The 24996-nt window shown below is 43.6% G+C and overlaps 1 protein-coding gene across 16 annotated transcripts in view; it reads right to left on the bottom strand.

Annotated features, from left to right (window-relative positions):
- CELF4 (CUGBP Elav-like family member 4) overlaps positions 1-24996 on the bottom strand; it is a 703272-nt gene that overhangs the window by 49390 nt on the left and 628886 nt on the right. For 6 of the 16 annotated variants that reach the window (XR_010994515.1, XM_068176589.1, XM_068176586.1 and 3 more), the window contains exons 9-12: positions 18839-18919; positions 17758-17823; positions 16035-16115; positions 9668-9811 (exon numbers count right to left, since the gene is read on the bottom strand). Coding sequence is in view for 15 of the 16 variants with exons in the window: in XM_068176589.1 (XP_068032690.1) it covers positions 9668-9811; positions 16035-16115; positions 17758-17823; positions 18839-18919 (372 nt within the window). In the remaining variant the exon portion in view is untranslated. The remainder of the gene's footprint in view (positions 1-9667; positions 9812-16034; positions 16116-17757; positions 17824-18838; positions 18920-24996) is intronic. The other 10 variants (XM_068176598.1, XM_068176599.1, XM_068176596.1 and 7 more) reach the window with 6 other exon arrangements.

The raw sequence follows: 24996 nt of genomic DNA, 5'->3' as shown, positions 1-24996 counted from the left end.
TGTTATTGAATAAATTTATATGTAGTACATGTATAATGTAAATATCTATGCATATCTTATATAATATATATATAATGCAAATACTTATATATGTGTGATATGACAGATCAACACTGGGGAGAGCAGAGCTGATGCCAAAGTGTTTTTGATGATTTGATATAGAGGAAACCAGAAATGGTTAAGAATGATACACCTGTTTTTATGGGGATCTGCAAGTTGTTACCCTGATGACAGCTTTTGAATATGCCAGTACATACTATTTGAAGATGCTAATCTTATCTGGGGATTTTTTTGATTTAGGAATACTTACTTAAAAAGGGAAGATATCACACGCAACCATAAATTGAAACAATGATAAGGTTGCAAAATGAAGTACTCAATTTAGGAATGCAAGAAATTATGTTACCTATAAAATTTTAATTCTGTATTGCTTTGTATTGCTTTGTATATGCATAAAAGCATTGCTTCTAACCACACATTTCTGAATTTTTCTCTTTCATGGCATCCTTGTTTTAATTACTGTCGAGAATGAATAACATAACAGGGCAAGGAAAATGGCAATGTATCAGAGTTGTTATTGTAAGTGTTGGAATTTAGACAGTAAATAAGGCAGGGAAAGGATGGTTTTGTAGTTGTACAACCAGATGTTGCCTTGGAAAACTGGAATTTATCCCTATTTCTTCCATGACATTCCAGTTATGCTAAGTATATCATATATCACAGAATTCCTTTAGTAAGACCTCTTGGCTGATTTTTTACTATTAAATAAAATAGAGCAGGTTCTGAGTGCCAGTGGTACACCACAGCTTGAATCTATGTCATTAAACTCTCCTATCTCTCAAAAGTGGATGTTCCTGCCCCTCGTCATTGCTGAGTAATGCCCAAGCAAGGTCCAGCTGTGGCTTAATTGTCATGGCCCAAATTGAGATAAGGGCATACAAATGTTAAAAATATATGTAAAATTGTGGCAGAGTGGTTTTTTGCAGATGTGTGAAGCCTCTTTAGTTTTCAGTGAAGATGAAGATTTACTGGGTTGTTCTCTTCTTTTGGTGCATGGCCTGAGATTTCACTGGCAGAAAGGCTGCTGCCTATACCTGCATCTGAAGCAGGCAAAAACATAGCATGCTCTGCATTATGCTGAATTCTTAGACAAAGCAGGTAAACAGACTGATCAAGCTTGTGGCAACTCAGATTAGGAATCCAAGATCAAGAAATAGTTTTGGATATTTCTCTGCCTCATCATCCCTTTGGTGAAATGAGGACACCATGAGCACCAGCAAAATGCCGTTACTTAGCTCTGTGAACCTCTCAAATACTCTGCTGGGAAGGGTCTTAAGAAAACAGATAAGGAAATAAAAATAAATTCATATTCATGGCAAAGTTTGAGTATTGTATAAAAGGAAGGCCTGGGGCCAAGCGTGAAGATGTGAGGATCTATTGAACAGCTGTTCAATAACTAACCAGGCAACAGACTTCAAGATGTTGAAGAGCAGACCTGTGCCGTGGATGAGACAGAATGGGTGGATATGAGGCAGCTGAAGATAGGTATATGGGGGGATGGATGGCTGCAAGGACTGATAGAGACTCATCCATTCTACAGCTTGAATTGTCCTTGCATCAGAGATCTTGGGAGAACAAAAAATAAACCCAGATGCCATGGGCTGACAAAAGGCTCTAGCAGGTCAGCAGTCCCACAAGAGTAGGATGTGTTAAGTCTGCATTCTGCAAATCCATCACTTTTTGTCTAGAAATGGGCTTGCCCATTGGAGGGGTCATTATTCTGACTTCCAAACAGAAACTTCTGACTGGAATAAAAGCAGCACTAAAACTCCTCTTCTGGTGTTAACTCTTAACTCTGGTTATTTCTATTAGTCAGACAGTGACTAATTTCCCTTTTAAATGTCACTAAAGGAGTAGCCACAATGACCCTGCAGTAATGACTTCCTCCATCTAATTACCCCAGGAGAAAGAGCATTTAAAATGATGGTGTAAGTGTGCATGTGAGTAGGTATGTACACATACACATAACTTAAAAAAAAATTCTGGGTAGACTTTATCACTTGTGGGGGGAGATGGATAGAACAGTGATAGACACATGGACACCCAGATACACACAAGATAGATTCTGCTAACATACTCATGTCTAATAAATTGTTGAGCTACAAAAGAAAACAGAAGTCCCCGTGCACAATGTATAGGTTTTCTTTAATGTGAGTAATTGGGAAAAGACAGAGCTGTCCCTTTAACTGGAAAGCTGCAAACAGCTGTTCCTTATGCATACATGCTTGCTTGGTCTGAAAGTTTTGGTAAGTCAGTGCATAACTGACAGTTAGATTTATCTCCCCAATAAGCAATCAACATTATAATAAAGGAAAAATGCTTTCAGTGCACCTTTGAGAGTGCATCAGAAATTAATCTAAACATCAAATTAATTATAGTTTGTAAATGAATAGTGGCTCACAGCCCTAATACTTCTTCCGTTCCTCCTCCTCCCCCTAAAGCCTCCCCCAACCAACTGCAATGGCTGGAGGTGCTGTACAGTGAATTTGATGAACAGCTCCTTCTCCTTCTTACTCACACAACTCTTTCCTTATCAGCTGGAAGAGTTCCATCCTCACTCTGCAGACCTGAAATCTCAGAGCCTGGCTGCTTTGGAATAGGCTAGTAAATATTAAATTTCTACGTCTCTTTCCCCTTCTCTCTGAGAGCTCAAAGCATCCCTCTGGGGGTGTCCTCCTCCCCTTGGATTAGTTTCCAGCTGAGCCGGACACACCTTATGAGTCCTTCCTTGGCTCTCTGGCTGTGCCAGGTCCTTCAGAGTGGAGAGGACCCCAATAGACCAGTGCTGATCTGAACTGAAACATACCAGGGGTCAGACATGCTTAATGTGTCTGGAAAATAATTTCTGTTTTGTCTCAACTGTGGCACTCAAGGGAGTGGTTTCTTCCATTGCTCAGTGAGCTTTGATCTGTAGGCTGTAGCCATATGGGAATGACAAAAAGATTTTCCAGACCCCTTAAACAAAATGTATTGTCACCAGATCACGTGAAATAAAGGACAGAGCCCAATTCTAAGGGCTACAGGGAGAAAGGATCGAGTAGAGACTTCCTTAGGAAATTTGAAATCGGGTTACTAGTAAAAAGAAGAAATGAAATCAAACTTAATCATAGTACTGATAACAGCAACAACAACAGCAGAGCTACATGCCTCAAGTGCATTCTAACAATGCATTTATTTGATGGGAATTTCCTGTTTACCAAAAGAAGAATCAGAAAAGAACCTCCAAAAACCTTTTATCTGATAAATAACTCTCCTCTTCCATGAATCCTAAAGACCTGTGCAAAGGAGTCAGTTTACTTTTCCAAGAAGGGAGCTCAATCCTAACAGCTAGGTTGACCTGTGATCACCCATATGGGCTATGAACATACAACTAGAATTTCTTTCCTTTACAACACCTTACTTCTGCACCTGCTCATTTCCTGGATGAACCCAAGGAGAGTTGTTGCTGTTTTTTTCAATTTTTTTTTTTTTATTAAATGAGAAACTGCCATATTTGGCAGAGCATATTGGAGGTGCATTGTCAGCAGGTGCTGAACAATATTTTCCTAATGTACCTCAGGGTCCCTTGTTCCACTCCTATGTCTTGTGGAGTGCTGCCAATGCACTTTAGACCTAATGTGCAATGCCCCTTGTCCCAGGGCCCTGCACAGCTTTGCCAGTGTCCTATTCTCTTGACACATCTTCCTTCTTTCTATTTCAGCTTCCAGATTGAAACTCTGTAGATCATCACGACCTGCCTGCTGCCTTGCATCTCCCACTCCACCTTTTTTGCCACCACACTGCAACATTTAACTGCCACAGCATGTTTTTAATAACAGGATACAAGCTCTACCCATCCCTCAGCCCTTCTCCCGAGCTTCACCCCATCCTGTGTTCAGTTCTCATTCCTAACTGCTTTTCTCACTTTTAATCTCTCTCCTTTGTCTCCCCAGTTTCTTTTCATAAGCTAGGAGGAGTTTAGTAGGGAATAGAATTATTTAACAGCAAACTTAATTAACTATTATGACCCTCATCAAGTGATGTTATTTTCTCTATTTTGGCATTTTCATATAAGATTGGATGTTTTTCCAAATGAGGAGGTCCATTAGCAACTTTCAAATGCGCTCCCTGCAGGAATCTGGAATGAAACAATCAAAGTTCATGTGGTACTAGGAGTCAAACAAGATATTTCCTTTAGGACATATAAACCTATGGTCCTAAGAAGCCTTTGCAGTTTGTAAGCTGGAATGTTCCTTGTTTTGTTTAATGTGGGACATTTCAAAAAGGGCTGGGACATTTTGCCGATGTGAAAGTGCATCTGGAATGTGCAGAAAATAAGAAAAACATATGCCACTTGTAGTTTCTTACACCTGTGGTGTCAGAGCATGTTAAGCTGAATGGAGGGAAACCACAGTGTCTCTCTGGGAATAAGACAGGTTGTCCACAGCCTTCTGGAGTCACTGTCCCGTGGGGAGAAACTGAAGCTGCTACAGCAATGGATATGAAGAACAGGCACATGCCAAGGAGACATGTAGGGGACAAAGCAGGGACATGGAGCAGAACTGGCCTGACAGTGTCTGCTGCTCAGTGGTGTGCAAAATGTTGGCAGATCCAGGTGCTTATTGCTCTCAGAAAGAGGTGACTGGACCAAGTGTTCCAGTAAAGCAATTCCTCCAGCTTTAATTTATCTACATCTTATTTGACACTTTGGGATAACCATTTGACCTCTGCTTCTCCATCCATGTTCTCTTTTTTCTAATTTCTGACATATCTTCCTAATTAATACTGCTCAAACCTGTCTTGATTGCTCTCTTCTATTAAAATATTTTTTTTCTAGAATATGTCTCTGTATTTCTAGAATATGTGTCTGTATTTCAGTAGCTTCATGTTTTCAAGTGCTTTCTTTAAATGTGTCTTATGAGACAACAGTGAGTGTTGCTGGGCTGTGTTGCAGCGTCACCCTATGACAGAGGTAGAGTGAGACATGTGTGGGCAGGGTGAAAAGTTGCCCTTCTCACATTGCCTGCTTGCCTTAGCAGCCTTAATAGCCTTGGTTTACTGGAGCTCTCTTTTAGCCTTGTACACAAACTGTTCAGATTTAAACTATCTACATAAGGGAGAGGGGAATTATCACCAGAACCACTGAGACCAGCACAAAGATGTAATCCACGTCCTCTGACATTTAGCACACCTACACACAGAATAACTCACACACGTATAGTGGGAATGTGAGAGACCCAGTGCAAATTCTGCCTTGTGCAGACACAAACTCTGGGCTCCTGCAGATGTTGAATTCAGGCTGCAGCACACTTTACCTCTGTGCAAGTCTTCCTCGACTAGCCCACTCTGAGAATGGGAGTCACCGTCTTCAAGGAGTGTCCAACTAAGTGTAATTTTTCTCTGAGTGAGACGAGTCCAGCTGTGGCCCTGCCATTCACTGGGAATTGACAGCATGGCCCAGTTGGGAAAACATGCTGGCTGCAAAAGGAGTGTGAGGGCAGAGGCTACAGCTGGGCATTGAGGGAAGAACCAGTGAGAGAGGAGAGAGAAGGGCAGAACAGTGAAGAGCTGTGAAGGTGAAATCACTATGTCTGAATACAAGAATGGGGATAGGACAGTGCCTGAGGAGAAACCCAAGGGGATGGAGGTGATGGAGGCTTAGGTCTTGGGGATACACAGGGTGCTGGTGAATGGGAAGGACAAGGATAGTCTGAATTTGGCCATGTTACAGCTGCATCAGGATAGGGATGGGAGAAAAACAAGCCAGAGATTTGAAAAATTTCAAGAGAAAATGAAGGATTTGGGTCTAGCCTGGATGTGTATCTCAGAAGAAAAGTCATAGGCAAAGAATCCTCCCAGACTAAATTACTTTTTTTTGTAAGAAGTCAGGGTTGTTTCTTAGGCAGCCTTATACAGTAGAGCAGGAAGTCCCGCTAGGGAAAACAACAGACATACTCTGAACACTTTCACATTTTATATCTGGTATTGGTGTTTACTGTAGCTGGCATTCCTCACTGCTCCTTGTCAGCCAGGAGGCAGTGGCCTCTAAATTAGGAACATCAAAGCTTGCTGACCACACTATAGTTCTTTAGCATGTGCAGGTGCTAGTGGTTCTCTGCAGGCTCATGGACTCCAAGAAACCAGGAGAAAGGTTTGTTTCTGATCTCATTTTCTTCCTAACACTCCTGTATCTGCCCCAACACTATCCTGCCAGTAGTGGCAGAAAGAGATAAATTTGTGTTCAAAATGCAGGCAAGTATTCAGAGGCAATTAATAAGGAAAATAATCATAGAATGGTTTGGGTTGGAAGGCACCTTTGAGTTCATAAAGTTCCAACCACCCTTGCCCTATGCAGGGACACCTTCCACCAGGCCAGGTTGGTCCCAGCTTCATCCAACCTAGACTTGGATACTTCCAAGGATGGGACATCCACAGCTTCTCTGGCCAGCCTGTCCCAGGGCCTCACCATGCTCACAGTCAAGAATTTGCTCTTAATAGCTAAGCTATATCTTCCCTCTTTCACTTTAAAGCCATTCCCCCTTGTCCTATCTGTACATGGTTTTGTAAAAAGTCCATCTCAGCTCTTTTGCATCCACTTTAACTACTGGAAGGTGCTATCAGGTTTCCTTGGAGCCTTCCCCAGGCTGAACAATCCAAATTTTCTCAGCTCATCATCATAGGAATGGTGACCCAACCCCCTGATCATCCTTGTGGGCCTCTACAGTTCTATTTTGACATGCTGCTCTACTGACTTGTTCAGTTTGTGCCAGCTGTTTACAGGTTGTTCAACAGTGAGACAAAGGCATCAAATAAAGTTTTTTCTGTTCCCATGGAAAAAAACATGGTGACATTTTTCTCTATAGAATTTCTAAAGTTTGTCTAAAGCAGGACTTCTTGACAATTTCTCGACAACCTGGGGCTAAACTCTGTTACGGCAATTTATTTGGGATCTGCTTAGCAGATATATTTTAAAAGGTCATATAATAGTGGAATATCTTTCTGGGGCCAGACAGAATTGTCCCCCCAGGCTAGCAGTTGGAGAGCTCTAGCTGTACTAAAAAAAAGTGAAATAGAATGCAAATGCTGTGTTCACACATGTTGAGTTTTTGGAAATGTTTTAGCAGCAAAGAAGGAATTTTCTTACTTTCAAAGTTAATAAAATCCCTTATTTTCCTTTAGGAAAACATAATTTATTTTTCATTTAAATTTATTTCCTCAATAAAAATGCCAGCTTCAGTAGACTTAGCAAAACAATTGAAAGGCCTGATTTCCTCTAATAACTTTTACATTTTTACATTCCTTTAAATTGTAAGGTCAGGATGGTGGGTAGTTTTGAAAAGCAATGTAACCTACCTGTGATAGGTACCTACTCGTGCTTCTGTTATTTCTATCCTTCTGGAGGTGGTGGATGTGGAAGCACAGGCAACATATTTGTCTGAGGCCAGCAGTCACAGCAGGCACTCAGCTCTATGGAAAACTAGGAGAAATCCAGAGACAACTGGGACTTGACACCTAGGATCCCAAACGGACTGGACCTGGATATTTTTGTCTCAGAAGCAGATATAAGATGACCAAGATGCACCAGCAATCTTTAATTCCTTCTGTTGCTTGTCTGTCTGCTTGAGTCACACTTCCAAAGGAACACCTCCTTTTTTCAGCTTTCAATATCCCACAGTTACTTTTGGAGTTCACCCAACAAGCCAATGTTTAGTTTCTCCAAGTAAAACTCAAGAAAAGTTTCTGCTAAGGGCCCTCAGCTCCTGCTTAACTCTTAGCCTCGATCTCACAGTACCTCAGAAGCAGCCCCAAATCCGTGTCCACAAATGGGGCATGTGTTGTGTCTTCGTGGGGCCTTGCAGCCATGAACCTTTCAACTGAGTAGGGATAAGGCTCACAGCTGTCCAGAAGGCTGCCTTTACTACTTTATGTGGAGAACCAGACCTAGAATTCCTCTAAACATAGATGACAATTTCACTGCCAAAAGTCCATTCCTAACCTGTGGATCTGCTTGGATATCAGTTTCAGTGTCACCTAGAGCTGTGCTGCTCTGCTCAACTTGTTGTGAAATTTATATATATATATATGTATATAATTTGTATATAAAAAGCAGGTCAGCTCTGGATTAATTGGGGCAAATTCATAGTTTCAAGTTCTAAATTGAATTTGCCGGCTGCCTCTGCACACCAGACTTTGTCCTTCATTCCTCTAGTGCTGGAGAGTGCAGCAATCCAGTGACTCTTGGTGACTGGGAGGGCTGTGTCCCTCTCATCAGGGGTCAGGGTTCCTTCAAACAAAAGGGAAAATAGCCTGTTCAGACCCTCTGTGGATGGCCAGGAAAAATTGTGCATAGAGAAAGGGCACAAAACTCTTGAAATACTCTCTGACATGCACCGTGGGTAGCAAGGGATGAGGTAAGAGATTTGGGAGATGAGCTGTTCAGGAGGGGAAAGGGGAAGGCAGCATGGAAAGAAAGCATAGTGTGGAGATTGAGAGTGGTTTTAAAATCAAATGAAAACTCCAATGAGTCTTAACTCTGGAAGTTTGCCTGAGAGACAGAATCCAGATTAGCTGCAAGTAACAGGAAAAGAAAAGCAATAGTTTTGTTGCGCTTCCCAGGGAGGGTCTGCAAGAGGTGCAGGATGGCAGAGAATTCAAAATTACAGATCCTAGTGGTGGGCACATGGCTGTGAGAGATCCCCTGTCCACCAGGTGTGATGGGATCAAATGTGGCATGGTCCCCATGCTTCCACACTGCCAAAAGGGACCTTTAGGAGCCCCAGCTTTGCAAAAGGTGGTATCCCATTGAGAGCCCATACATTCATTGCTCCATGGCTGTTGGCTGGCTGAGCCCTCCTACTGTGAACGTAGCTCAGGGTGTCCCTGCCTGGGGCTCACAGGCAACTCCAGGCTGTGCCCTTTCTCTGCTCCAGCTGGTGGGGTGGAGCCAGCAGTGAGGCCAGAGCTGTGAGAGCCAGGTGCAGCTTTCAAACCGAGCCTCCTAGCCCGGCCTGTCAGCTGAGGCATGGGGTTACCTTGGCCCATCTGTATCTGCTGGGGTGCTGCCTCAGGTCCAGTAGGCCAGGTCTGAATGTGATCTACCAAGCAGCCATCATCCCCCAGAAGGCCAGCCTCTCAGCAGAGGCTCAGCCCTTACGCCCTTGCAGTCTAATGCATCACAGCTGCAGGAGAGCTGCCTCCACAGCTCTGTCTTCCCTTCAACCCCAGGACTTGTTTATTCTTTTCCTTATGTACAGAAATTCCCCTTCTGCAACATGATCCCTCTGCTGTCCTCATAATTTCGCCTATGCCCAGCCCCCTCCATTTTGCTCCTGTTGCTTTAATCTTTCTGCACCCTCCCCACCTCCCTTTACGAGTGGGGTATTTTCTGACCCCACCACTGTCTGCAGCATCTTGCTGCTGGTGAGATGCCAAACCTTGACCTCTAAGCAGGACACACAACTCTGAACATGAGACAATCAGGAGAGAAAGAAGGAAGGGGGAAAGTATTGACAGGAGTAAATTGAGAGAAATCATAAAGCTTAAGCAGAAAGAAAGCAGTTTGAAAGGTAAAGTATTCAGAGAAAGCCCTTTCCTGGATGAATCTAATTGTTTTGTTATCTTTACCCACCAAAGCATTTACTTTGGTTTGTCGCCCGATCCACAAACACTTTCGAGGAGATGACATTACCGAAAGGCAGGAACATCTGCATCAGCTCAGCATCCCCAAACTCCTGGGGCAGATGGTAGATAAACAGGTTACAGCCCTCTGGTCCTATCAAGAGAAAAAGAAGACCCATGAATGAAGAGAAATAGAATACAAGAAAGCACATGGTGGAGGTTTACTTTGGCATCTTCTCTCTCTGACTGGTGAGTGGTCACATTAGGAAGCAGCCTGCAGACTCTCAGAGGAATGGAGAAAGTAGAAGACCAGGAACTCAAAAAGTCACCTAGAGGCTATGGTAACTTCAATAGCTTTCCCAGGACACCAGGATAAAATCGCGAGAGAGATGAATGCACCAGCACATGTGGCCATGGAAAGAACAGAACGGAGGAATAAGAACACAGGGAATGAAAGAATGTGGTTCATAGATTTTATTTGTTCCTCATAATCTTATTTAATCTGCAGAGTTTTGGATGACCCACACTATCCCTTGCCTCTTCCCAGTGTCTGCATGCAGAAGTTTCATTATCCTTCTTGAATCTGTGTGATGGCAATAACATCACACAAACGATGATAATAAGCAGAAAGATATGCACAAACCCAAAGGCTCATCTTGTTTTGTATTATTTTACTTTCATTCCCCCAGCTTGACTCAGCCTGAAGACTCCCCCAGATCTGGACAGTTAGGCCATGTCCTCCATTCTAGAGCATTCTGCAGGAGAGATTTTTAGGTGGATTTAAATCCAAGTTACTAGACAAGAGGGATTAGCTTTTTTGCCTCAGTCATGTAACATATACTCTTACCGATTTCAGAGGGTGTTTTGGAAAACATCCAGAGAGGTGTCTTTAGCTGGAATAAGAAATTAAAGTAGAGACCCTCCAAAAATATTCTGTTGAAATTGTATTTTGGGGCAGAAGAGGGCAAACCTGCCTCTTGTCGAATAGCCTAGAACATAAATTTTCAACCTGACTTTTATTTTTATGTATGCTGTCCTTAAGCAACAGTCAAAAAGGTGTGTCCAAGTGATTTTGTTAAAAAAAATTAAACATTTAAAACCTTTGCAGTGTTCAATAGCAGAAAACTGTATAGTTTGATGAGATGGGGATTGTTTTTTCCATCATTTTATTTCTAAAGGTACTTCCAGCTGCTGCCCAGCTCTGCACTGACCTCGACAGGTAACTCCAGCTCTGCTTGACTCAGAGGGATTGAGATGAAGGGTGCCCTTTGCCAAAAGGGTTAGAGGTCAGAGAGAAGGAGGGTTTCCTCCTTCCCCCTAGCTCATGTGCCTACAACCCTGTGACCTGACTCAGCCAACTTTCCCCTTTTTACATCTGGGGCACAGTGTGGGGAAGGAAAAGGATTTTTAATACTCTTGTTTTCTTCATCAGGGCATAATTACAGTGTCATTACACAGCAAATTACAACTTTGCCTTTCCTGTTAGGAAGAGGAGTTCGTCTAGATGCTCCCACCTTTTATTACCCATTACTCATCCCCCCGGCTGGCAAGAGAAGTACGGCGAAGTCAGGATTCTGGCAGATGCCCATTTAAAGCTCATTAAAATTCCTGGGCCTCAGCATGATTGAAGTCACAGGCTCTCCACATTTCCTTTTGGATTAATGGAAAATGAAGCCCTAATGAATATTTGCTAAGCACAATTTTCCCCACTAATTTGCTAAAAGGACTGTCATGAAGGAACAGCTGATCCTTTGCATCTTGTGCATTTCCTAAAGGTCATGAGGATGGTAACAGGGTTTCTTCCAAATGGGGGGGATAGTGGTATAGTGGGATAATTAACTAATTAGGCACCCGGTCATCTGCTTAGCCAAATTACTTTTGAACCTCAGTGGCCCATAATCAGATTCCCCTATTTCATGCCAAGCTTCTCCAGCTTCCCCCCACCTCCCGTCTGCCTCTTCTTTAGTCTTCTCACTGGGCAACTATCCTTTTTCCAATCCTTGCTGCCATCCATTTCCACACAATACAGAGTTATTGGCATAATAAACTAGATATGAAACAGTCTGAAAGTGTTAAACAAACACTAACCCCCTTAGGTGTCTGTTAAAATTGAGAAAATTCTGCCCAGGAGCAGACCACAGTCCAGAATAACAGGAAAAAAAATTCATTCCTTCATCTGAGCGTGCCCCAGAGCTCTTCTGCTGTGGGATTTGAGATCCACATTATAATAAAATGGGTAAAATCTTGGCTTTGCTGCAGTTGGTGGCAAAATTCCCACTGACATCACCAGAGCCAGCAGTTTGCACTGTAAAACTGGCCAATTCTTTCAAAAATACCAGCTGCATTTCCTGTGGTCTTGGATGTGTTGTGCATGAGTAGGGATTCTGCCTGTGTGAGCTGAAAAACACCTACCAAGGCATAAGGCAGGAGGCACACAACTTTAACTACACCACCTTTAGCCTGGGCTCAAGGAGAGCCCTTAGTTCACCTTGAAATCAACTTTTTCCCGCATGACTCAGAGACCAAAAAGAAAAGACCAGAGATGGTATGAAAAAGCAGGGACCATTCTCAAAGACCAGCTTAGCTCTAAAATGTGCCTCGGAAGCCTGTGCTGTGGCTTCCCCTACTGACCCAGACATTCAAGGCTGAACTCACTTTGTTTCCAGCTACAAAAGGGTTTTTCCTAACTTCCAATGCTGGGAAACTTCACTTGCTTCTGAGGAAAAAAAAAAAAAAAAAAAAAGAAAAAAAACCACCAAAAATGGGTAGTTTGATTTGTTTTGTCACTCTCACATATGAAATTTCTGCCTTTAGAATTTAACAAGTGATTTTTTGTTAAATCTGTCTGTAAGTTACCTGTCACAGCCAGAGCCCTTGGTAAAGAACCCACAAAACAAGATCTGTCTTCTTAAGCCCTCCTAGCTTTTTTTGGATATGTTTTTGCCTGATTCAAGTTAACTTGGGCACTCCGTAGAAGGCTGTGTGTTTGTGTGTATGGCTGCCTTGTTGTACACTTAGGTATATATTTAAGTAACCAAAGACAAGATCATAAGGAAGGAATTCTTTACGATGAAGGTGGTGAGGGTCTGGAACAGGTTGCCCAGAGAAGTTGTGGATGCCCCATTCCTCATAGTGTTCACAGCCAGGGAGGATGGAGCTCTGAGCAGCCTGATCTAGTGGAAAGTGTACCTGCCCATGGCAGGCCGTTGGAACTAGAGGGTCTTAAATGTCCCTTCCAGCTCAAACAATTTTATGATCCCATTTGTTTTTCATCTCAGGATGCTTTAAAGATATTAGTCAGTTCTCAGTGTACAAATGCAATGAGTTCTGAGGTGCTTGCTCAGGATACTGGAACAACAGAAAAACCACAGCTGGTATGGAAAAATCTTAATAAAGAGTCCAACATTCTTTTTGGAGAAAAAGTTCTTGTTTTGGACAGAGTTAATGGATTATTGGAGAACACTATACTTGGCAATTCAGGGCTGAAAACAATAATAAAATTATTTATGACAGGCTTTACTTTTGTTTTCAAAGGGGCTGTAGTGTAGGTTGAAATCTAACCCCCATGACACATCATCAGAAAAAATGAAGTTTCATTTCAACACTGATGTCTGCCATGGCTCTTGGTTTTATGACATGTATACATTTTATGACATATATACATTTCTGTTCATTTATACACAAGAAGAACAGTTAGCCTTGATTCAGACAAAAAAGTAAGAAAAGCTTTAAGGAATGCACAGTTTGTGGATGTTCTGTTGATTACAGGCAAACTATGCTGGGTAATGGAAAAACCTGTGACTGAGGGCACAGAACCACATGGTGGGTTTGGCTTGGCTGGACCTGAGCTGAGCCACTGATAAGCCATTGCTTTGCCTGAGCTCCTCACACTTGAGCTCATTGTCAGTTTTTTAGCACAGGGACAGCTGCAGACCCAGCCTCTCCCTGCCTGCCCACCTTCAACATAAGTGAACTCCATATACCTGTTCTGAGATCAGCTACCCATCATTGCATCCCAACACTGGGAGAAAATGTCATGAGGAAATGCTATGATGAGGCTTGTTTTCTAATAGTAATTAAAACTGGGCTAACCCATGAGGTTTTATGAAGTCAGGCTACAGCACTTTGGATAGCTGCACACCTCACCTCGACAGCAAACACTCAGAGGATGGAATTTCATTGCCTCTTCTCCTTGCCCAGAATGTTTGAGCACAGCACAGATAAAGAGCTGCAAATTTGTACCAAGAAGTTGTACTTCCTAGTTTCAGAAACTACATCAAGATGAATAATACAGACTTAAAATTACCTCCAGGTTTTGTGAGGTTGACATGGCCTGAATCAAGATTTTTTCTTAAGCTTTGATAGTTTTGGATCAGTTCAACCCTATACATCCTGTCAGCTGCCGGCAGCCTCAGCGCTCATGTGGAAGTAATGACTCATCCCTACAGGAATGTTGCAGCAGCAAAACGTCCCCGGGCTTGTTATCCAACTGGGATTCAGGAGTGGAGAGCTAAGATTGTCATTAGCAATGTGATCACTGGTGTTATTGTGGTGGTAGGGCTGGTTCACTAACGAATCAATGTTTGTGCACATCCTTGCAAACCAAAATATTCTTCTCAGCACTGAGCATTATTGTTATTATTGAGTTCCCTCCTTCTCTCTTGCTGTGTTTTCCTGTTAAAGGTTAGAGATGCTTAAAGGTCTTGACCCCCTGCTAAAGGGGTGTGTTGTGCTTTAGAGAACATTTCTCTAGCAAGAAGCAGAGAAAGCCACAGCCTCTCAGCACTGCAGGAAAATGAGGAACACTGGGAATGGCAACCTGCATTGGACTGGTGGCTCATCACATATGGCTGTCCCCCAACCATCCTTATCCTCAATGCCAGCTTCTTATAGGAAGGAGCAGAGTTATGAGATAACTTGTCCACTGGGTGACACTCACTCCTAACCCACAGAGACACACCATGCCTCGTGAACACAAGGGCCTACAGGCAGAGGGTCTTCAAAGCATACACCACATCTTTCCCCTGCTTCTGGTGGTTCCTGGCACGGCGCTTTGCTGAGCGATGGTCTGCTCGCCATTTTGTCCTGTGCTTAATCTAGCCCCAGTAAGTAATAAAAAGCAAAGTCCTTCAGCATGGGGGAAACATCTCTGTAATGATACGATAGGTCTGTGCATCTGTTCTCACAGCAGGGACATGTACTAGAGCTAATCAGGAGCTGGAAGTTGTGTTCCCCAGGAAATTCTGACATAGAAAAAAATTAATTCCAAATTAGATGGAAATGACGACATTTCTAATTTTCTTACAAAATGAGATTTCTCCCCCAAAGTAGTTTTAGATCATCAGAATGTTTTAGTCTGATGGTGTAATCTAGATTAATTTCATTCTGACTCTTGCACTGTATTAAAATATTAAATGCAATTACATACATATAATAACACATATAATATAGAATATGTCTGAATTAGTGATCTAATAGAGGATAAAATTTAAAATGTAACTATTTAAAATGAGAGTTGCTAAGCTGGAGCACCTGACTTTAATGTCTCACTCAGGCAAGCATACCCCTCCTTCTCATCAAAAGGGAGCAGTCCTCCTTGGAGCCACCCAAGTGGATTGCCTCTGAGGATTCCACTGCTCCTTGCTGACTGTAAAGGAAATATTACACGGCACAGTTTTCTCCCAAGGCATTTACATGCAAAAATGGTAAATTCACCTCTCCTTACTCTTCATGTCTTCCGTGAAGCCATCAAGTCCTGCGGAGTAGATTACCCAGGCAACTCTCATAGTCATTGCAAATAAATATATCTTTAACTACAAGTTTTTTCTCCTCCTGATATAGGCCTTGTGCTCTGCAAGGTTTGACTGATGTTTCCAGATTATTGGTGGAGGCTGAAAGGCTGAAAAGACTAGATCAGCTACTCTAAATAACAAGTCCTTGTTCTCCAAACAGCAGGTGTCTGAAATGACATTACTGCCTTTTCATGAAGGGCCACTAGTGCTTTGTTTCCTGTAAAGCTCTTTATTCCAATACAATTGCATTTTTATCAGCATTCTTGTTGCTTGTCTCGAACAGAGGCCCCCACTGGATGTTTATGGCTATGTTGCTAGCTGGTCTTTCCATGTCCCATGCACACCAGCATGCTTTCCTCCCAGGGGACTGAAGAGATCTCATCAGCTGTTCCCCACATGGACGGTCCACCAGAGTACCCCTGGTGACAGTGACACCATGCCTCATATGGAAATGGAGGAAAACTCAGTGGACCAGGTATTCAAAGCAATTGGGTGTTTAATGGATGCTCTAGGTGCATGAGGAGGGAACTAATGAGATGGGGATGGCTCGCTGGGGTCACAAAGGAGGACATCATTTTTACTTACCTTCTCTCTGTTGCTGTGGGATCATGGGAGGTGGCTGTGGGAACGCTTGGCTGATCTGGCCATAAGCAGCAGGATAAGCAGCTAAAGGAGAGAGAAAGGGAAAGGACAGATTTCAGTGCTGGGAAGCAAGGAGCTTTCACTCCAAACCACCACACCAAGCTAGACGTGGGCTTCGCCCCTGAGTTTTGTCTCCGTGAAGGGCCATCTCATGCAGCCTGAGGTGTGGTGTAAGAGCCATGGTTGTGCTCCAGGAGGTGCCACAGGGCCTGAAGCATCCTCCCTCCCTCCCTCCAGCTCCATCAGCAGTGACACCCAGGGCACCCATGCAGTGTAAACGGGGGGGTCTGCTGACACCACTCCCAGCTGAGATGTGCAGCCATTCCACGTGGTGACAGGAACACGTTCACTCACGAGCTCAGCGCAGAAGTGCTCACACTGACAGCCGTGCGCAGAGCATGTGCACAACTTTCCCCCACCTCATCTCAGGCACCCTGATTAACTCCCATGCTTATGAAAAGAGTTCACACGTGTGTTTTCTCCTTCATGTACCCACAGTCTGTATAGACACAGTTGTACATACACTGTCGGATATACATTTTCTTTCATGCCCGTAGAGACTTCCTCTCTCACACACAAACACAGTGGAAACAGTGAGCAGCAATTAAACAATTTTCCCCATCTCAGCTCCCCCACCAAGCAAACAAGGGGAGCCACTCACTACCACAGATGGTAGATGATGTGCCTTGCTGCTAAAAATACAGAGTATGGGTCGCCTGCAAGACCACAGAGAAGAGGATAGGGGCCATGTGTGTGCAGAGGGGTTAATTAACAGCTCAAAGGGTTGAGTTGCTTCCCATCTATCAAACCTCACAAGCAATAAATGACAATAACTAAAACACCGGCAAATGAAGCCCTACATGGAGAATTAAATTAAGTTTCCAGATACAGCGCTGACACGAGATAATAGCCATTCCTCAGCAGGAACCCATGATTGCTCCAGTTACCACAGGAAATAATGACTTTGGGGTGGCAGCTTCCTCACAATGTTAGCCATGGACACCTCATGAGGGGAGGCTGAACACGGCAGGGTCATGGTCTGCACCAGGTCACTTTGGCTGCTGTCAGTCCATCAACTGCAAAGGAGCTGCTCAGCACACAGGGCAGCTCGAGTGGAGGCTGAACCACGGGGAGCTGTGGTGAAATCTGCTGGGAAGCAGGGGGATGTCTGGGTAGCTCTTAAGCCAGGCTCAGACTGAATAAGTGGGGCATGGCCAGTAGACACACCCTAAAAAAACAGGTGTGTGCAGGCATTCCATGTCCTGCCAGGCACTAGCAGCAGTGGCTCTGCAGGGTCTGGCTCCCCATCTTCCCTCTTTTCTGCAGCACTCAGGAGACCTGTTTTAGAAAGCCACCTCCAAAGCAGTGGCCTGATTTTGCCCTTGTGCACTGTGCTAAGGCAGACCTGACTCAGTTCTATTGATGAAGCTTCACTGGGGTGCAGGTGAGTGGGAGCCTTTCCATGGGAAAGGTAGGAGGTTACCTCCTTCGGGAGAGAACACCCTGGATGTCTTGATGTTTGTGCAAATTGAATCAGGGAGTCTGTGGCCCCCAGCTTGTCCCTATGTCAGTAAAACTTCCCTTCCCTCAGCCCTCTGAGGTGTGTTCAGAGGGCAATGGCTTTAGAGAAGAAAAATGATTATTGGGAGAAAGTGTTAATACTAACGACCTGCGTACTGCTGCACTCCAGCGTAGGCTTGCTGCAAGGGGTCTGCTGCAGTGGGGCTCTGTGCTGTGGAGACACAAGAGAGACAAGGAATTAAGGGGTTAAAACATGATAGGCACTCTCCCCTTATCTTTTATCATCAATATGTGTTATGAAACAGACAGACCCAGGGGCTGAGGATTGAAGAGGAGCAGCTCACTTGCCCTATGGACAGGAATGCAGAGAACCCCCCAGGATGGCTAAGAGGGTTCTGTGCCCCAGCCATCACCCTGTGAGACATTGGAGCAGAGGACAAATAAACCTCTCTCCTCATTTCCCAAGCTTAAATTATGAATCTGCACTGATCATGCAGATTTTTGGCACTTATCAACCCCAAAGAGCCCTCATCTTAAGCCAGGACTAACACTGTGCTAGGTGCTGTGCAAACTCAGATCTCAGTGACAGCTACAGTCACATGAAACTTTCAATCAGAGCAGAAAACAACAGGGGCATAGCAGGAGGAAGGAGAAGAGAACAAAGCAATGGCTCCTGTCATCCCCACATCCCTTCGAAGGACCGTGTTGCTGCCAGGCAGCCCCCAGTGAGAGAGAAGAAGCTGCATGGAGGGGAGGGGGACACCACTTGTCTGCTCCAGGGAGGATGCTGTGAATCTCTGCATAAGGCATGCAGTCTCTTGCTGGCTTCAAAGTGTATTTTCTCTCTTTACAAGTGTGCATTCCTCCCCACTAAAACTGTTTATTTTTGTGAAACTTTGAAGTCTTGCTCAAATACAACCAAAGCTAGTTAAGAATATTTTTTTCTTTTTCTCCTTTGGTTGATAGGGAGAAAAAAGAGAGAGAAATGTGTTGGATAAGCTCTTTCTTTATCTGCATCAATAAAAATTTAAAGCAAAGCTTGGCTAAACCTCCAGTCCAAATGTCACCTTGGCCCTAATATTTCACTTCTTCTAATGAGTTTAATTTGTATTTATTGGGACTGCACAGTTTTACATTTATGCAGTCCCTCCAACCTATTCCTTGTAGGATGATCCCTTAGGGAACTGCCACTTTCCCACATCCATCCCACCTTTTTTCCTTCTTACCCGCACAGAGGTGTGGCTGGAGGCAAGGCTTGGAGGATGCAAAGGTGGGGGCCTCTTGGAAGGAAATCTGGTGCCATACACCTATCCAAGGAAAGACACTGACTGTATGGCAAAGTGTGGGGGAGGTTGTCATACGTGAGTATTACATACCCAAGGAACACGGATAAAGTGTTTTCTTACAAATAGAAATACCAGCTTGAAACTTAACTTTAAAGATCACCATTGGTCATGATGGAAACTTGCAAGGTCTTACACTTTTCTCCCAAAATACAAGGAGGAATGGTGAAAGGACCAAATTTGAGGTGGCAAACCCAATTAGCTGGCTACGGCTTGGAAGCTCCTGTTCATTATGGATATGACTGGATCATGTGGACTTTGAGGTTGGGGTAGTCATAGGAAGAAATAAGTGGGATTGCAGTCTTAGCTTGAAATGGTTTCCTAGCTGACTTTTGGCAAGTCCTTCAATATATGTGTATGTAAAATGGGAAATCACTGTCTTACTGTAAGGATTTTAATTTTTTACAAAACAGTGTGAAGAGAATACATTAAAACCTGTGGGAGGTCAGTGGCAGGCAGACTAGAGATTCTACACTACATTTTCAAAGAGTAGTTGTTCCAGGAAAATAATGGAGGTAATGTTTGGAAAATACTTTTTTTTTTTTTTTTACTTACTACTTTCTTCTTGAAGAAGAAACCAAATAGAGTCTATTTTTTTAACCTCTGCTTAAAACTGTTTTCCTCAAAAAACAGAATATTGATCATATTGCTCCACAAGAAAACCGAACAGCTATGAAAAGTTGAGTAATATGTCAGTTCCCTCACCCCTTTAGGAGAATGGATCATAATAACTTAGACCTTTCAAGTCCTGTCAAGTAGAAGATGTCTCCTGAGAAAGGTGAGGGAACCTTTGGTGAGAGAAGAAAATATTTTTTATCTATGGTTTTGCGGACTGCAGTGAAAGGGAGGCAACTGTGCTTCTTTCATTGCACAGAAGAAGAAATTGTCTCTGCTGCTCAGGAAAAGCATTTACATTATTTCCTTCCTCTCCAGATGAGGCTGATTTGGACACAATTGTTCTCCTCCCTGACCTGCTGATAATTAGTAATGGTTGGCACTTCACTGATACAAGAGGACTCACTAAGCAGGACCTGTCCTGTGGTCCTTTTCTTTATTCCTTGCCTTATCTGGGCACATGTGGGAGCTTCCTGACCTCCCAGCTATAGCTGAGTCTATCTCCTGGGTGTGATCATCTGGCTCACTGCAGAGCTGCTCTGCTTTTTCTGTGGATATCTCACCTTCCTTTGGAACCATACTTTGACCATGACAACTAGGGTATCCTGCTTAGGAAATATATGCTGAGAATCCCCCAACTTTAAGATTAAATATTAGAGCTGGGTAAATAATTTATTTAAAGTGTTTGGGATAACAGTCCATGAAATGCAGCCTTTCTGCATTCCAAACTAAAGCTTTCAGAGTTCATTATTTTCCCAAGTATTTATGACTTGCCACCAAGGGTAATATCTAAGTGTTTAGGGTAATATCTGAGTGTATAGGGTAATATCTGAGTGTTTCTCACGAGGCTGCCTTGTGACCCAGGTCATGCATGGGGTTTCCTCTTGGCTCACAGCACACGCAAGCCAGTCGGAAGATTACAGTTAGCTTTGCTCCAACCTGGAAATCCCTTCCTCATGAGAAAAGAATATACTAAGTATCTGTTCTAACACACGGGGCCCTAACTGACCCGACCATCCCTGGATACTCTTGAAAGGAGAGTTGAAAGCATCTCTGGGCGGGCAGCAGCTCCTGGCTTGTGGCTCTGTTTTACTTGTAGTCTCATACCCTTCCTTGGCCATTTGGGAAAAGCCAAAGTTGTGGTGAGTCACAACAAGCAGGAATTTAACTTGGCACCTCTTAAAAGTGACGACCTCTGCTCACTGAAGGACTTGCCTTCCTTAGCTTGAAGACTCTGTTTACTCAGCAAATGAAGATGTGACTTCAGCACAGTGGACATGTCCATGCCGGCCAACACAGCCTATGAAGAGGCAGGGACACAGGCTGCAGGGCTGGCTGGACACCCTTGCAGGAAGCCAAGGCATCTTGGGCAGCCATGAGCACATCTTCATGCTGCTGCTCACCGTGCTAGATTCATCCTGATTCTAGGTTGGATCAGACCTAGCGAAGAGCATAACTGCCTGTGCTCCCGGCTGTAGCATGGATTAAGCCAACAGCTGGTATTGATCCAGGAACCTCAAGACACAGATTAGACATTTGGGGAAGTTGTGGCCATGCTGTGTTCTGTAAAGTAACAGCCCTCTTACATATTAATGACCTATGAGGAGTTCATCAAGGGCTCAGTTATATGAGGAGCTCACAATTCAGAGTCAACCTACCACAGGGGTTAGGTGTGGCTGTAGCCCACCACTTGCTAAAATTCAAAGTGATTGGAAGTTATGAGTATTTTCTGTATCTCAGCACAAGGAGACCATCAGGTAGGGTTGCTTTGTTCCTCCATAAGGTACACATAACTTCACAGGGTGGCCTTCACATAGATCATTAGTGGGAGAGCTAGCATGCCTCAGTCACCCTTTCTCCTCATCCAGCTTACCAGTCTTCTTTGATACTGAAAATATTAGTTGAACACAAACATACAGGGCCGGGAAAACACCTCAGCTCCTCTGTGTGCTGTCTGTGCCATGGTGCAAGACCGCAGTGGCACACAAGGTAAGTAGGTGTATGAGGGCTGATAAGAGATATAGATGAGAGACATGGATATCACAGAGCACCTTACAGCAGCTTTTGGACCAGCACCAGTATGTTTCTAAGTTGTATCATCATCTAAAGACCTTGGATGTGCTGACTCTCTGCAAATGTGCCTAGGGACTACATCTTAAACAGATTTCCTTGTGGCCAGACCCATGGAGGTGTCATGTCCATACAGACATTTCTGGGATTAAAGGTGTTGTAATGTAAATGCTGAGGATCAGCTGGTGGAGAGAAAAAGAAGCAGAGAGGCTCCTGAGAGGCCAGAGGAGAACTATAAATCACATCAGCCCCACTGAAGTCCCTGTGGCCTTGCTGCTTTCCAGGAGCTGTGGATCTGGCCTTGCCAGGGCAAACTAAAGGTGTACCATGAAAACAGATGCTAATAGTAACTTCATTTGGCAGCTCAGGGCATGGGCCTTATCCCTGGACATCTCCTCTATATTAATTTGATAATTTCCAAATCTCCACAGGAAAAATCCTGCTCAGATGCAATTGTCTCTTTGCAAGACAGTCCTGGCCAAGATGCCACAAGGTGACCATGGCAGATAACCTTCCATAAACCCGGAGACATAAAACAAGCCAATGACCTACTATATGGCCATAAATATAAATTTAACGAAGGCAGCACTTATTCATTAGGCAGAAGTCAAGAAATAACTCCCAAGTCCTTCAAAGAAAGTAGATCCGTTAATGTCACTTTCCAAATCCTCTGCCTGATGCCAAAAACTGAGGATGATTTCCCAAGTCAGCATGAAATACAAGTGCTTTAAAATTAACACCAGGAAACTTTCTTACTCCTGATATATCTCTAGATTGAAATCCAACTTTTTAAAGGGGCTTTCAGTTAGTGTTAGACCTGACATTTAGCTTTTGTCAGAGAATGAATGGATGGAGGTGGCAGAATGAAGCACGTTGTTAAAAATAAATAAAATTTGTTGAAGTGATATTCTATAAATAATCCTTCCTGAGGTGTCAGTAGCCTGACTCCAGTGTCTGTCCAAGACAAGCTGTGATATGGGTGCCCCAAGTGAAATTGGTTGTAGGAGACAGAGGGCTGGAGTCTTCTGTGGTATTCAGGGATGTAAATCAGGAGTATCTGCATAGAAGTGAGTGGGCTGGTGAGGAAAAAGGATGATGGTTACAGCCTGAGCCAGCAAAAGAGGCCTTCAAATGCCCTCAGTGGACTATGGGACAGCCTCCTTGTCCCAGCTCAGGTAAGAGAAAGCCAAAGTGGTCTGCTCCCTGAAACCAGAGGAGTCCAGTGCTTCTGAAAGACAAAAGCAGAGCCTGGCACATTTTCAGCCCCTAAGATGCTTTGTGATTTCATTTTGGTGGAAGGAGTGATCTTACTCCTATGTGATATTCTCTCCACTCCTTGCTTCAGATTATCTGTGCATTCCATGACTGACATGCTCAATTCCATCTATTTCACTCTATTTTGTACAGATGCATCCTATTTAGGTCTAAAACAGCATGTTATGAGCTGGATCCTCAGCTTTGTGCTCTGCCCCACCTATTCATTCCTTCCTCTCACTGTTCTCGAGGTACACCTCTCTCAGAAGCTGCAGCTTGGCCACGATTCCTTTTGGGAAGGTGGATGGGGGAGAAGGGCAATCAGAGAGAGGCAGTGCTCTTCAGTCAGTGTGGGGGGGAATAATATAATGATAGAAAAAAAATCTATGTGAAGGCCAGGATTAAAATAAATAAATAACTGAGTGGGAGGGCTCTATTCACCTTCTCCTTAAATCCAATTTAAATCACTCTCTACAGCCCTAATCTATATCCATAATTATATCATTTCATACAACAAGCTTGCGAGAGGTCTTAAGAAATTTATGTAGATTAAAATTCATGGGTGCCATAGTACAGATTCCATATTATTAAGATTGATTAGGACAGCTGATGCTGTGATTAAAGAAGCTAGCGCTTACTGTTGTAATTAATTAGGTATTCAGACACAACAATAACTGCAATAACAGAAAGAATGTGCTGATCTGGCAGAAAACAGCGGCTGATCCTGTGTTTTATAGTCTCGTTTTGCCATTTAGGGGTGGACACCATTCAGTTAAAGACATGCTGTCCCTCTGTCTCTTCCCCTACACATCAAAAGAGTACAGAAATCCAGGGGTTTTGTACCCTCTGCTTCACCCTGTTAGTAGGAAAAAAGTCCTTTTGGTAGTATCCCCGGCTATTGTATGTGCTCATTTGGGACAACGTATGGACCTTCTATAAAATTCATATAGTTCAATCATGGAAACCAGGATTATCTTTATTATTTTCTTAATAGTCCCATCTCCAAGCCCCAGCCCTAATCAGATTCCTTCTGAGACAGATGCTGAGTGAAAACATGATAGGAGACATGTCTGGCAATGAAGAGCTTCCAGATAACAAAGCAAGAAAGACACAGATGACTCAAAAGGGCAGACAGGTAGACATGGCTAGTCAAGGTGACAAACGCTCAAAAGCAAAGTCAGGACCAGACTTTGTCTTTGCCAAAGGTCATAATCACATAAGTCAGGGTCAGGTTTTAAAAGCTCTTAAGGTACTCTGAAGTCCATATCTTGGAGGAGCTTAGTTTAAGTCAGTTTTTAAAATAAAGCTTGAGGTCGTAACTCACATAGATCCTACTGAAGACATCAGCACAGAGTCTGATTTGTGTTTACACCTGCTTCCAGATCAGAAGAGAAAATACTTTTGCTCTGGAAAGGCTCACACAACTGCCTCAAATAACCTCATTCTTTACAGCTGCAGCACGGTTATTGGAAGTACATAGCATCCTTAAAGTGGTTTAGACTACAGTGGAAGATAGCAACTTGTTATTATATTTTTAATGAGTGCATTTCTTCACTTGTTTATTTTACCAATAAAGTGTGGTTTATGGCACATGGCAGATTGTTACAAATGGGTCAAATAAATGCTTCCTAGTCATAATGATGCCTCAGGTGCTCACTGTTGCAGTTTTGGAACTGCTGATACAAAATATGAACAGGAAAGCTCTCACCTGGAGATTTAGGGTGGACAAACAATACAGAGTCAAAGATTTCCTGTAGTGAGGAACTTTGCCTCCGGGTAGCTGAGCCAGCCACATTTCTAGGCAGTAGTGTATGTCTGGACCAAATGCTGTGGGTTTGATTTTCATCCTGAACCATCTACAGGTGCAGGCAGGTCACTTTTTTTCTTCTCCTGATTCCTGTCCTCTCTAAACTCTTCTTGTCTAACACCTTTCAGGCCTGAAACATCAGGGTAGACATTGGGGCGTGGCAAATCACTCCTTTCCTTTCCCTGTACTAGTGAAGCCCCGCTCTTGCCCACTGCCACTGGATGGTGCCTGCCGTGGTCAGGACTGGCACTGGACTCACTGGTCTGGAGCAGCAGCCTGTCCATCAGCAGCACTG

Source organism: Anomalospiza imberbis, chromosome Z (assembly GCF_031753505.1).
Source record: "Anomalospiza imberbis isolate Cuckoo-Finch-1a 21T00152 chromosome Z, ASM3175350v1, whole genome shotgun sequence".
NCBI classification, from domain to species: Eukaryota; Metazoa; Chordata; class Aves; order Passeriformes; family Viduidae; genus Anomalospiza; species Anomalospiza imberbis.
This window is presented reverse-complemented; position numbering and strand designations above follow the sequence as displayed.